This window comes from Myotis yumanensis, unplaced genomic scaffold, assembly GCF_028538775.1.
Source record: "Myotis yumanensis isolate MYYU_CA2020_CCGP unplaced genomic scaffold, mMyoYum1.0.hap1 SCAF_1, whole genome shotgun sequence".
NCBI lineage: Eukaryota > Metazoa > Chordata > Mammalia > Chiroptera > Vespertilionidae > Myotis > Myotis yumanensis.
The window spans coordinates 173704002-173717029 of NW_027223752.1; the positions used below are offsets into that span (position 1 = coordinate 173704002).

A 13028-nucleotide genomic window follows, 5' to 3' on the forward strand; every position below is an offset into this window, starting at 1 on the left:
GGTCCTGAGGGAGATACATGCTGGGTATTCTTGAGAACAGAGTGATGGAGTAGAGAGAGTAGTAGGAGATGAGGTTAGAGTGACAATTGTATGCCTAGAGATGAAATTCATATCATACTAAGGACCTTGGTTTTTGCTCCAAGTGAGATTGGAAATCATTGGATGGGTTAATAAGGGGAGTGGTGCAACCTGACTCAGGGTCTTAACTGGATTGATCACTAGCTGCTATTTTGAAAATACTCTGAAAGTGGACAAGGGTAGAAGCAGGGTGGGCAGTTAGGAAGATTTCACGATAATCTAGGTAAGAGATGGTGCATGGATCAGAGTGGTATTTGTGGAGGTGCAGAAAGTGCTTGTATTTGGACATATTATAGATAGAGGTGACAGGATTTGCTGATAGAATTTCATTATATATCCAACTTCTAAGCTAAGTATTTAATTCATAAATAAAGGATTTGAATCTAACTTTTTTATAATAGGAAAGATACTATTTTAAGGTAATTAAAATATTTGATGATGAATAAATAGAACTTTTTGAAATATATTTAAACTGTATTACTAAGATAATAGAAACTCAATCCCAGTGTTTACTGATTAAGTTTTTATCTATTGTAAAATATTTAGTAAAAAGCTTAATATCTTACATCTTCTAACATTTGTAGTTAAAACATATTCTGAAGTTTATTTGCTGATACAAAGCAGTCTATTGATTAACAAAAATTTGAAATACAGTAAAATATTTTTTTAGAGCTGCTTGTATACATTTAAATGGAAGAAATTTGGAAGCCCCTTTATTCATTGTATTGTTTAATCGTGTGAAGAACTAGATATTTTTTTCTGAGCTGTATCAGTAGAGGGCAGTAAAGTTTCAAGTAGTGTGTTTTTAGGTTCCTGGGAAGCTTTGATAAGGAAAATTTCTTTCTTTCTGTGTTTTTTATTTTTTTTTCTCTTAAGAAGTTTGTTCTGGCTTTCCTTTTAATGAAGTGCTATGGTAATATCATATAGACATTCGCTTAAAAACCCTGTAGCTTTGATTCAGATGTTTAGCTAACTGTTCTCTGGTGCTATAAATGCTTTCTTAATGAGAACATGTATTTTTTTTTTTCTTTTTGTAATGATTTAGGGAGTACCAGGGCCTGGAAAATATGACATTAAAAGTCAATTTGAGAAGACTGAAAGTGTGACACCAAATGTAAATGATGCATCACATGCTTTTCTTTCTCAATCCCAGGTAATGGTCTGTAGTCATTTTCATAAGTAGAGTATAATAGGTATAAAGTGAAGCCTGCAACAAATCCAATGATGTTCAGGGAGATTATAAAAAGGGAAGTGATATTTAAGCAAATTGGAAACACACATGGCCTGAGCAAATCATATTACCAAAAGATGTGGGTAAAATGAAATGAAATAAGATGATGACATTAGCAATAATATGCAAAGATGAATATTTGAATTGAAACTATCTATTAAACATTTTCTATAATGCAAATCTGCATATGTGATCGTTTAGTTTGGCTTATAAGAGTTTTTAGTCTGAGTTTTTAAATATACTTTGTCAATGAAGGCAGGCAGTGTTAACGTGTAATCTGTGAGGATATGCATTTCTTTCAGAGAAGGTTCTGAAGGCTCTCCGTGGGGCCAGGCTATAGGTCATATCAACAACTGCCACTGGGGCCTTTGTTAATGATGCTGGAGTCTATTTCACAGTAGTCAGCTCACATTCTGCAAGGTATAACTAAGAGACTTGAAAGTATTAAGATATTTCTAAGGCAAGAACATTACAATACTAGCAGATCTTTATAATGCAGAAGCCACTTAGTGGTTCCCAACCTTGGCTGCACATTAGAATCACCTGGGAATCTTTTTAAAATCCTGATTTCTGGGCCTCATCCTCCGGAAATTCTGTTTCTTTGTTATGGGGTGAGGCCACAACATTAGTAACAAAGAAACAGAATTTCTGGAGGATGAGGCCCAGAAATCAGGATTTTAAAAAGATTCCCAGGTGATTCTAATGTGCAGCCAAGGTTGAGAACCACTGCTGTAGATCAATGTAGTTGCAGTATTTAACCAGTTATATTACGTACAGCTGATTATCTTATTTAACTTGGGAACATTATTAACCTTCAGATGACTATAGGTGACTGCTTTGGTTTCGTTGTACTTAAGAGGCACCTCATTATAGACAGGTAGAGAGATTGCGGGTATATTTTGGAGATATAATTAACACTTTATTTTATTTTATTTAAAGAAAATCTTTATTGTTGAAGTTATTACATATGTTCCCCTTGCCACTCCTCCATTGACTCCTTTTAGCCCACTCCTACCCCCTCATCCTCGGCCTTCACCACCCTATTGTCTTTGTCCATGGGTTATGCATACAAGTTCTTTGGCTTTTCTCTACCCACCCACCCCTGTCTTTCCTCTGAGATTCAACAGTCTGTTCCATGCTTTTGTGTCTCTGAATCTATACTTTAATGGGTTAGATGCTGTGGTGAGGGACTTAGGAAGAATCAAGGATAAATACCAGGTTTCTACCTTAAGCAACTTGATGGTACTTAAGGTAACTACACAAAATGAATGTGTGGGAATAGGACATTATGCATGTATGTACCTTTGATTTTTTTTAAAAAAATGTATTTTTTATTAATTTCAGAGAAATAGGGAGAGGGAAATAGAAACATCAATGATGAGAGAGAATCATTGATCGGTTGCCTCCTGCATGCCCCATACTGGGGATCAAGCCCACAATCTGGGCATGTGCCCTGACCAGGAATCCAACCCTGACCTTCTGGTTCATGGGTCGATGATCAGCTGCTGAGCCACACCGGCCAGGCTCATTGTATTTCAAATGTATACTCTTAACCACATTGAAGGGAAAAAAAAGAAAGAATATCCAGGTAACCACAGTATTTGACATCAGTCTTGGCTAGCATGAAATGGGCATATAACTTTTCATCAAATGGTTCTATATATATGCATGTGTGTGTTTGTATGTGAGAGAGACAGAGAGGGAAGAAATGGACAAACAAACATAGAGAAGGAGATAGAAACAGAGATGTTACTGGCCAGATAATGAGACTTGTGTTCTTGTCTCTGTGAAGGAAAGATTTCAATCAAGAGACAAAGTGTAGAAAAACAAGAATTTATTGACTGCAGCAAAAATATACTTAGGACAGTGAAACAAGGAAGCGCATAGAAGAAGCAACAGGAGAGCCTAGGCTGGGCTTCTTTGGCTCACTGGGAAGTCATGGAAAAGGGGTCCTTGGAGACAGATTTAGGGGGTTAGCCCGGGAAGAGCTGCTGCTGCTCATTGCTCCTCTGGTTGCAAGTCTAATGGGATCCCTTAGTGCAGTGGTTCTCAACCTTCTGGCCCTTTAAATACAGTTCCTCATGTTGTGACCCAACCATAAAATTATTTTTGTTGCTACTTCATAACTGTACTGTTGCTACTGTTATGAATCATAATGTAAATATCTGATATGCAGGATGGTCTTAGGCGACCCCTGTGAAAGGGTCGTTTGACCGCCAAAGGGGTCGCGACCCACAGGTTGAGAACCGCTGCCTTAGTGGTCAGCGGGTATGTGCCTATGGGGGAAGAAGAGGAAGTGAGAATGGCACTGGTATACTCTCTGGAGGAAAAGTACCCTGGGACATTCGTTTTCAAGGGTTTTAAAGGCTGGGCATTTAGGGGTGGTCTTAGGAGAGATTCAACAGAATATTAATCAGTATTATGCTGATGTACCAAACTGAGGTTAGTCTCTTAATTTGTTTGTTCTTGGCTGGCAAATGGCACTAATTAGATTTCTGTTATGTCTCTCTGAATATGGTGATTTAAACTATTCACCCTCCAACTAGGGAGAAGTGCAAACCATTTACTCTTACGTGTCCTTGGTTTAGGGAAGATAGGATTTACTAGGTAACTGTAAACTGCTGTTTTACTATCTGTCTTAGTTTCCCTATTCTGCCTGTCCTGGATTTTTCCTAGCTTCTTACTATTCTATAACATTACAGAGATAGTGGGTAAACAAAAAAATAGCAAATGGAATGCTATGTTAATAGATGAATCTGGGCCAAACCCTGTATTCTAGAATCTCATATTGAGATGATTTCCTTTAAAAAGTCTATCTGGCATAGTAAAGTACATAATGCATCGTTATATTAATATATAGATGACTTTACTAAAAGCCATATATTTTATGTTTGATAGGTACCAGATCTTAATTCATCTACATTTTCTTCACTCCATTAGGAAACAAATTAAGCTCTAGATATTATATTACTGAGAAGGAAGCTTTTAACTCATGAAGTATCAAAAGGTACTGTAGTTTCTCACTGGCATGTTTTCCCATTCTTCACTAGAGATTTGTACCCATGAAATCAACCACCCCAGCTCCTGGCACATATAATGAATCTCGAACTGCTTTCAAGCCCTTGAAAAAAACACCAAAATCGAAAAATACCCGATTTGGTCAAAATGCTACTCGATTTCCACAGGACTCCAAGACAGAGGAAATACCAGGTTAGCAATTAGTCCATGTATTACTATTGATTAGCTTTATGTAACTTAATATTCTTAACAAGATGGGTACACCAGAAAGTAGTCTTTTTTGTTGTTCTATGGCCGGTGTTATCATTTTAAATCTACAATGCTTTTTAAAACATTAAATATACACTAAGAACAGATAGATAAAAATAACAATTTTTCAGTTCAACATGTCACATATCTTATTTGTAATTTTCTGTTGTTTTCCTTTATTCGGTGAATTTCCTAGTTTTCTCTTGGTGGATATATATTACATCAGCTATGTGGTCACTGTCAGTAATATAACTTAGATTACTCAGTTTTGTTAAAATTCTATTTTGGGGATGTCCAGTCACATATTCTAGTATTTTTTGTGGGTATTCCAGTATACAGAGCTAAGATTATAGCACCAAAATAACATATAATGGTGAACATACACTTATCTGTTGCTGCATAGCAAACTTAGTGGCTTAAAATAAAAAGACTGTTCTATTATATCTCAATGTCCTGTGGGATAGCTGGACAGAAGAACTCAGACGGTGCTCATTCAGGGTGGGTGCATAGCTCCAGCCCTGCTGCCCCAAGTAGTTGGTCTTTTAACATGGTAGTTCAGGGCACCACTGACCTTGCAGGATGCTGCAAGGCCTTCTATGACCTACCCTCAGAAACCCCAGGACACTACTTCTGTCACATTTTGTTAATCAACCAAGTCACTCAGGGCAGTACATATTGAACAGAAGGGTATGAAGCTTCATCTCTCAATGACAGAGTTAGCAAAGAATTTGTGGCCATCTTTAACCTATTTCAGACTACCCTGTGACCATAAAATATTTATATTTTTCCCACATGCATTCTCAAGGCCACCAGAGTCTCATGAATTATGGTATAATCTTGAAATCCAGGATCTTGTTATTTGAGTCAGATATGGTGCAAGTGAGGATTCCTGGGTATGGTATTTCAGATAAGCTTCTTGGACTCCTCTCTGTCAGAAGAGCTGTGAACTAAAGGTGCAAGTTAGGAGTCCCTCTCATTCAACACATAGTGGTGGGAGAGAGATAGAATAATCATAATTGACACTCCTAATCAAAAAGGACAGAAAATTGTAGGTCCAGAGCAGTCACAGGCTTATAGCAATTAGAAATCTAACCAGGTGTATGTTGCCATTTCCTTGATTAGGTCCCAGTTGGGCTCTTGAAATTATTTTCCATCGTCTTTTGTTCTACTTCTTGGTTTCATCCTTTAAATCATCCTTCCTTTCTATAAGAAATAGGTTATGTTTGCAGCTGGAGCTTTCTTAGCCTGCTTCCTGCACATATTTGCCTTTTTTCTGAACATTACCAGTGGAGAAATTTGGAAGATGGCAGGAATGAAACATATTAGCATTTAGATTTTCTGAGAGTTGGCACAACAAATTTTGGTAGGCTTTTGGGGACTAGACTTTAGAATTGGAATATTTAAAAAATTGGGAAGAGTTTATGGGCAGCTTCCTTGAGAAAAACATTACATATAACAGAAGTATAATAGCAGAGGATTTGACCATATAGAATGATTTGCTCACATTTAATCCAGAAGGAATCTCAAGTACTATCAAGCCATGTGCTACTCAAAGTGCTCATTTGTCAACTGTTTTCTGCCTACAGTGAGAAAGGAGATGTACCAGAATGTAAGTCAACAGTCTTCCCATGGAAAAAGAATATTTACAAAATGCTTAATAAAATATTCAATTTATAATTAGTTGTAAGCTCCTTTTATTGCAGATTGCTCTTAGACAGGCAGCAGTCCACAGACCACATTTTGAATAGCACTGATCTAGTCAATTCCTATTATCTTCAAACAAGAACTTGAAGCCCAGAAAAACAAAAGAGGTTAAGTGGTTTCATACCTATTTAATTGCAGAGCCAATTTTATAGTAATATGAGTATAACAAAGTCAACTCTTCTTTCAAGTGTATCATATTGTATTTTATGCATATTGCTGCTCACTGGAACTGATTTAAAAATACTGAATTATAAAACATATACAAGTATTTTTAAAAAATACATTTTTTATTGATTCCAGAGAGGAAGCGATAGGGAGAGAAAGATAGAAACATCAATGATGAGAGAGAACCATTGCTTGGCTGCTTCCTGCACGCTCCACACTGGGGATCAAGTCTGCAACCTGAGCATGTACCCTGACCAGGAATCGAACCGTGACTTCCTGGTTCATAGGTTGACGCTCAACCACTGACCCACACCAGCTAGGCTACAAATAAGTATTTTTGATCTGTGGTTGAGAATACATGTATGTGGAAGGCCAACTTATACACAGATTTTCATCTGCGTGGGTGTCGGTGCCCTTAACCCTGCATTGGGTCAGCTGTATTTGTTTCAAATATTTGAATGTTTTGATAAAAACTTTTTCAGTGGCATGAAAGTTGTTTGTATTATTTGAATGAAAAAAAAAGAGAAATTTTATTCTTTCAGATTGCCACTGTAGAAAATATTCCTGGTTATAAATATGCACTAACAGCTAAAAGGCAAGACATTAAAATAACTGCTGTGATAGGAAGATTGGATGATAGGTAATTTTTTTTTGAATTGATTTTAATGTTGCTACATCAACTTTTCAATACTTTTTGCCATCAAGAACTTCTTTCTTCCTTCTTTGATTGATTTACAATTTACATAATAAAAATAACTCACTTTAAGTGTACAGTTTGATGAGTTTTGGTAAATGTATATAGTCAAGTAACCATTACTGCAATCAAGGTTTGAAACATTTCCATAATTCTTAAAAAGTTCTCTCATGCCCCTTTGCAGTTAATCTCCATTCCCACTCTGGCCCCAGGCAACCGTTTTTGTCATTATGATGTTGCATTTTTTGAAATTTTATATAAATAGAATCATCCAAAATTCAGGATTTACATCTGTCTTCTTTCACTCAGTATGATTTTTTTGAGGCTCATTTATTAGATATAATAATCATTGTGTTGATGCATTTATCTCTCCTTGTTATTGCTGAGTAGTTTTCCATTGTTTGGGTATAGCACATTTTGTTTATTTATTCACCAGCTGATGGACATTTGGGTAGATTTTATTTCTATTGAGAATGTACCTAGGAGTAGAATTTCTGGGTCATATGGTATGTATATATTTAACTTCCTAAGAATCTGGCAAATTGTTTTGCAAAGTGGCATACCATTTTGCATTCTGCTAGCAATATATGAGGATTTTTTCTAAAAATTAAAAGCATGTTTATTCTTATATATTATATTTTTCATAATCTTAGGTCCTGGGTCTTATAATATCCTAAACGATACTGTCATTGACAACTCTAGCAAAACGTGCTTAAAGAAACAAAGCAAAAGTGCATTTGGGTCTTCTGCTCCTCGGACATTCTTCTGGGATCAGAAAGAAGCTTTTAGTACTCCTGGGCCTGCTGCTTATCAGGTAACATGTAAATGCTAAAATAACTCTTCTTATATCTAATTAATACCAATAATTTAGGGTTAAAAATTACATGTGGTATAAATGAGTCATCATTATAAACCATATGATTATTATTGAAATTATTATATGGTGAGTTATGATATAAGAATAATAGTTAATCTTCCCTAACCAGTTTGGCTCAGTAGATAAAGCATAGACCTAAGGACTGAAGGGTCCTGGGTTCGATTTTGGTCAAGGGCACATACCTTGATTGCAGGCTCCATCCCCAGTTGCATGTGTGGAAGGCAGCCAATCAATGTGTCTCTCTCACATTGATCAATTTTTCTCTCTCTCTGTCTCTCCCCCTCTCTTCCATTCTCTCTAAAAATCAATGGAAAAATATCTTTGGGTGAAAAAGAATACTTGTTAATTTGGTTCACAGCTATGTTTATAATTTTATAAAACAATTGATCTTATTCTGTATCTCTTTGAGAATCTTATATGTATTTCTTTAAATGCTTATCTTTATTTTGAGATTGTTCCACCTGATTCTTACATTTTATATCAACCAGTCATTGTTTTGTATCTTATGTGGGGATTAAAAGAGAGAAAATAATGTTGAAAGTGATATGAAGATGATTAATCAAAATCTTAATGCCATTACTTAAGTGTTTGATGCCAACATGACTGCATATGCACCCTGCATGTGGTATAATGGTGGCATTAATACCATTAAAACCCCTTTGTAATAAATTTATGACTAATGAAACATGACATTTAGAAATTGACTTCAAATGTCTAATTATCTTACTCAGATGCACATATTCATAAGGAGTAAACCTTGTTTCAGTATATTTAAATGTTTAAGAATTCATATATCTTTTCAAGATTACCTCCACTTGATGCAGGGTGCCATACTAGATTCATTTACAGAAGTCTGATCTCACTGATACGGTTAACACACGTATTTTGAACAATTCAGAATGTTAAACTTTTGAGTATCTGGTCATCATTATTTTACAAAAGTATAAACAAATGGTCCTGTTGGCATGTTTTAAAGGATAAACAATAGTTCCATTGTCAATTACATATGTAGGAAGAAAGACATTTTTCCATCACATAAATTTAAAATTAGTTATTAAATAACATTATATTAGTACTAGAGGCCTAGTGCATGAAATTCGTGCCCTGGGTGGGGGAGGGGATGTCCCTCAGCCCAGCCTGCACCCTCTCCAATTTGGGACCCCTTGGGAGAAGTCTGACTGCGGACATCCCTTTCACAATCTAGGACTGCTGGCTTCCAACTGCTTGCCTGCCGGCCTGATTGCCCCTACCCACTTCTGCCTGCCAGCCTGATCACCCCCTAACCACTCCCCTGCCAGCCTGATCGACACCTAACTGCTCCCCTGCTGGCCCAATTGCCCCCAAATGCTCTCCCCTGCCGGCCTGGTTGCCCCCAACTGCCCTCCCCTGCCAGCCTGGTCACCCCTAACTGCCCTCCACTGCCAGCCATCTTGTGACCACATGGGGGCGGACATCTTGTGCGAGGGTGTGATGGTCAATTTACATATCACCTCTTAATTATATAGGATTATCAGTACACAGGGAACAAATATGGCAACTCTAACAAGTTCATATAAGTTAAAATGACATTGGTAGAAAAATAGAGAAAAAGAAAAAGAGGAGAAAGAAAGAAGGCCAGAGATGTGAGAAGAAATATAAAGAGGTGAGATAATGGAAAGAAGTCTCATGTTGTAAATTTGAGGAGGTACAGAGTACCCTCTATAAAAAAAACTAAAGCAGAAGCATTTAGGAAAAATTGCCACTATAGTAAGGAACTGCTGCTTCTCCTGTGAAGAAGCAATCCAAGGAAGAAATCCCTTTTCCCACCAGCCTTGCACAAACCCTTGAGCACCTCTCATTTTCTGAGCCCAACAGAGAGCCACCTGTCAAAGCACAAATACAGATTTCAGATTCCCAGGATTGGAGTTGGGACAATAGCTTAAAATCTAGTACATGTCACCCCTTTGATTACTTAGCACATATATGCATCTTTAAATTTATAGTTGAACTTTGACATAATATTCCAAACAAATCCATAATTCTGCCTAATACTGTAAATCTGTCCCTTATATAACAAAAGTTTTTTTTGTTCTGAAAAATGAGGGGACACAAGTTTCCAACAATGATTGTCTTCATCTCTGGGAAATTTTAGTCATAGTCCATTGAAATATTTTGTTATTTAAATAGTGTTATAAATTATTTATTTAGTTTTAAATTTTACCTGAATACTAAATTATACATTATTAATGTATTATAAAACTTTTCAAAAGTAAAAATGAGGAGAAGAGGGTATATTAAAATAGTATACACATAGCCTGGCCGGCATGGCTCAGTAGTTGAGCGTTGACCTATGAACTAGGTCATGGTTTAATTCCCGGTCAGGGCACAAGCCTGCTTGCAGGCTGGATCCCCAGTGTTGGAGTGCAGGAGGCAGACTATCAGTGATTCTCTCTCATCATTGATGTTTCTATCTCTCTCTCTCTTCCTTTCTGAAGTCAATAAAAATTTATTTATAACTGGAGGCCTGATGCACAAAAATTTGTGCACTCGGGTGGGGGGGCGGAATCACTCAGCCCGGCCTGTGCCCTCTCGCAGTCTGGGACCTCTTGGGGGATGACCACCTGTTCGTTTAGGCCTGCTCCCCGGGGGATTGGGCCTAAGCTGGCAATCAGACATCCCTCTGGCAGCCCAGCAGCCCTTGGGGGATATCCACTTGCCAGCGGGGAGCAGACGTAAGCTGCAGTCGGACATCCTTAGCACTGCTGAGGAGGCAGGAGAGGCTCCCACCACCACCGCTGTACTGGCAGCCATCAGCCTGGCTTGTGGCTGAGCAGAGTCCCCCATGTGGGAGCACACTGGCCACCAGAGGGCAGCTCCTGCATTGAACGTCTGCCCCCTGGTGGTCAGTGTGTGTCATAGTGACCAGTCATTCCCAGTCTTTCTGCTGTTAGGGTCAGTTTGCATATTGCCCTTTTACTATATAGGATAGAGGCCTGGTGCATGGGTGGGGGCCAGCTGGTTTGCCCTGAAGGGTGTCCCAGATCAGGGTGGGGGTCCCACTGGGGTGCCTGGCCAGCCTGTGTGAGGGGCTGATGGCTGTTTTCAGGCTGGCCTGCGACTGAAGCTCCCAGCCTCTCCTTTTTTTCTTTTTTTTTTTATTCTGGGATTTATCTACCTTCTATAATTGAAACTCTGTTGCCTTCACTGGCGCTCCCAGCTCTGTGGCCGGAGCTGGCTGAAAGCAGGTATCTGGGGTTTGTTTGGGTTCTATAATTGAAACTTTGTTGCCGTCCTGCTCGCTCCAGCTCTGAGACCGGGGCTGGCTGAAAGCAGGTATCTGGGGTTTGTTTAGCTTCTATAATTGAAACTTTGTTGCTTTCGGAGCTCAGAGCCGGGCCGCAACAGGTGGGGAACCTTGGCTTCCTCCATCACTGGAGCAAGCAAACCTCCTGCTCACTTCAGCTGTGTGGCTGCCGGCCGCCATCTTTGTTGGCAGTTAATCTGCATATCGCCCTGATTAGCCAATGGGAAGCGTAGTGGAGGTATGGTTAATTACCCTTTTTGTCTTTTATTAGATAGGATAAATAAAAGAATTGGGGCTTTCAGAAATTTAGACATTCATTATGCTTAGAAGAGTACTGTTTAATTTCCATGCAATTGGCTTTTTTCTAATTATTGATTTCAAGCTTACTTACATTGTAAAAATAGAATAAACTCAATTATTTCAATTAATTAAAAATGTAAGTTTTTAATGAATGAGCATATGATCACTTTTTATGTGTGTATGTGAAGGAATGACCCATCATCACTTTATGATATCTACAGAATTCTCCTTAATGCATTGAAATATCCTTAACAGGCATATTATTTTAGCTGCTAGCTATCTCAGTATCATGAGGTAGAACTCATGAGCAGCTTCAGATTTTCCTTTATTTGAAACAGGCTGATTATATCTGACAATTATTTTCAGGTGTTTTGAAATCTATTTTTATGAACCAAAATATGAATTTATTTTTTTGAGCAGGAAAGTTACTTCTGATAAAAAAGATGGGGCCCAGCCAGCATGGTTCAGTGATTGAGTGTCGACCTATGAGACAGGAGTTCACGGTTCGACTCCTGGTCAGGGCATGTGCATGGGTTGTGGGCTCGATCTTCAATGTGGGGCATGCAGGAGGCAGCCGATTAATGGTTCTCTCTCATCATTGATGTTTCTATCTCTCTCTCCCTCTCCCTTTCTCTCTCTGAAATCAATAAAAACATATTTTAAAAAAATGATGGGCATAAAATAGAGCTCAGTAATTTTTCTCAATCTTTAAAAAGCCTTTTATGAATATCATTACTCAAAAATGCCTTTTTAAAATCTTAATTTCACTTTAGACCACTTTCTCACATATTTATTAACAACATTGCTATTAGGTTGGTTTTTACTGATTATTTATTTCCTTTTCTTTTTTTTTATAAATTTTTATTGATTTCAGCGAGGAAGGGAGAGAGAGAGAGAAAGAGAGAGAAACATCAATGATGAGAGAGAATCATTGATTGGCTGCCTCCTGCATGCCCCACACTGGGGATTGAGCCTGCAACCCAGGCATGTGCCTTGACCAGGAATCGAACGGTGACCTCCTGGTTCCTAGGTCGATGTTCAACTATTGAACCACACTGGCCGGACTAATCTAAGCCCATTGAGACCACTTACAGTGCTGGAAATATTCCTAGTGGAAATAAGGATTAATTCTTCTTATTTATGCAGCCTGGGCATGTGCCCTGATGGGGTATCAAAGGTTGACCTGCTGGTGCATAGGTCAGTGCTCAACCACTGAGCCAAGCCAGCCGGCTATTTCCTTTTCTTAATTTTTTATTTTTTAATCCTCACCCAAGGATATTTTTTTCATTGACTTCTAGAGAGAGTGGAAAGAAGGGAGGAAGGGAAGAGAGAGAGAGAAACATCAATGTGTAAGAGACACATTGATTAGGTGACTCCCCCCTGCACCCCTACTGGGGAACCTGCAACCAAGGTATGTGCCCTTGACTGG

General features: G+C 38.2%; 1 protein-coding gene across 1 annotated transcript in view; it reads left to right on the forward strand.

The window, feature by feature from the left end:
- STPG2 (sperm tail PG-rich repeat containing 2) overlaps nucleotides 1–13028 on the forward strand; it is a 110960-nt gene that overhangs the window by 91181 nt on the left and 6751 nt on the right. Inside the window, exons 7-9 of the mRNA XM_070433321.1 lie at nucleotides 1124–1231; nucleotides 4360–4519; nucleotides 7793–7953. Of these exons, the coding sequence (XP_070289422.1) occupies nucleotides 1124–1231; nucleotides 4360–4519; nucleotides 7793–7953 (429 nt within the window). The remainder of the gene's footprint in view (nucleotides 1–1123; nucleotides 1232–4359; nucleotides 4520–7792; nucleotides 7954–13028) is intronic.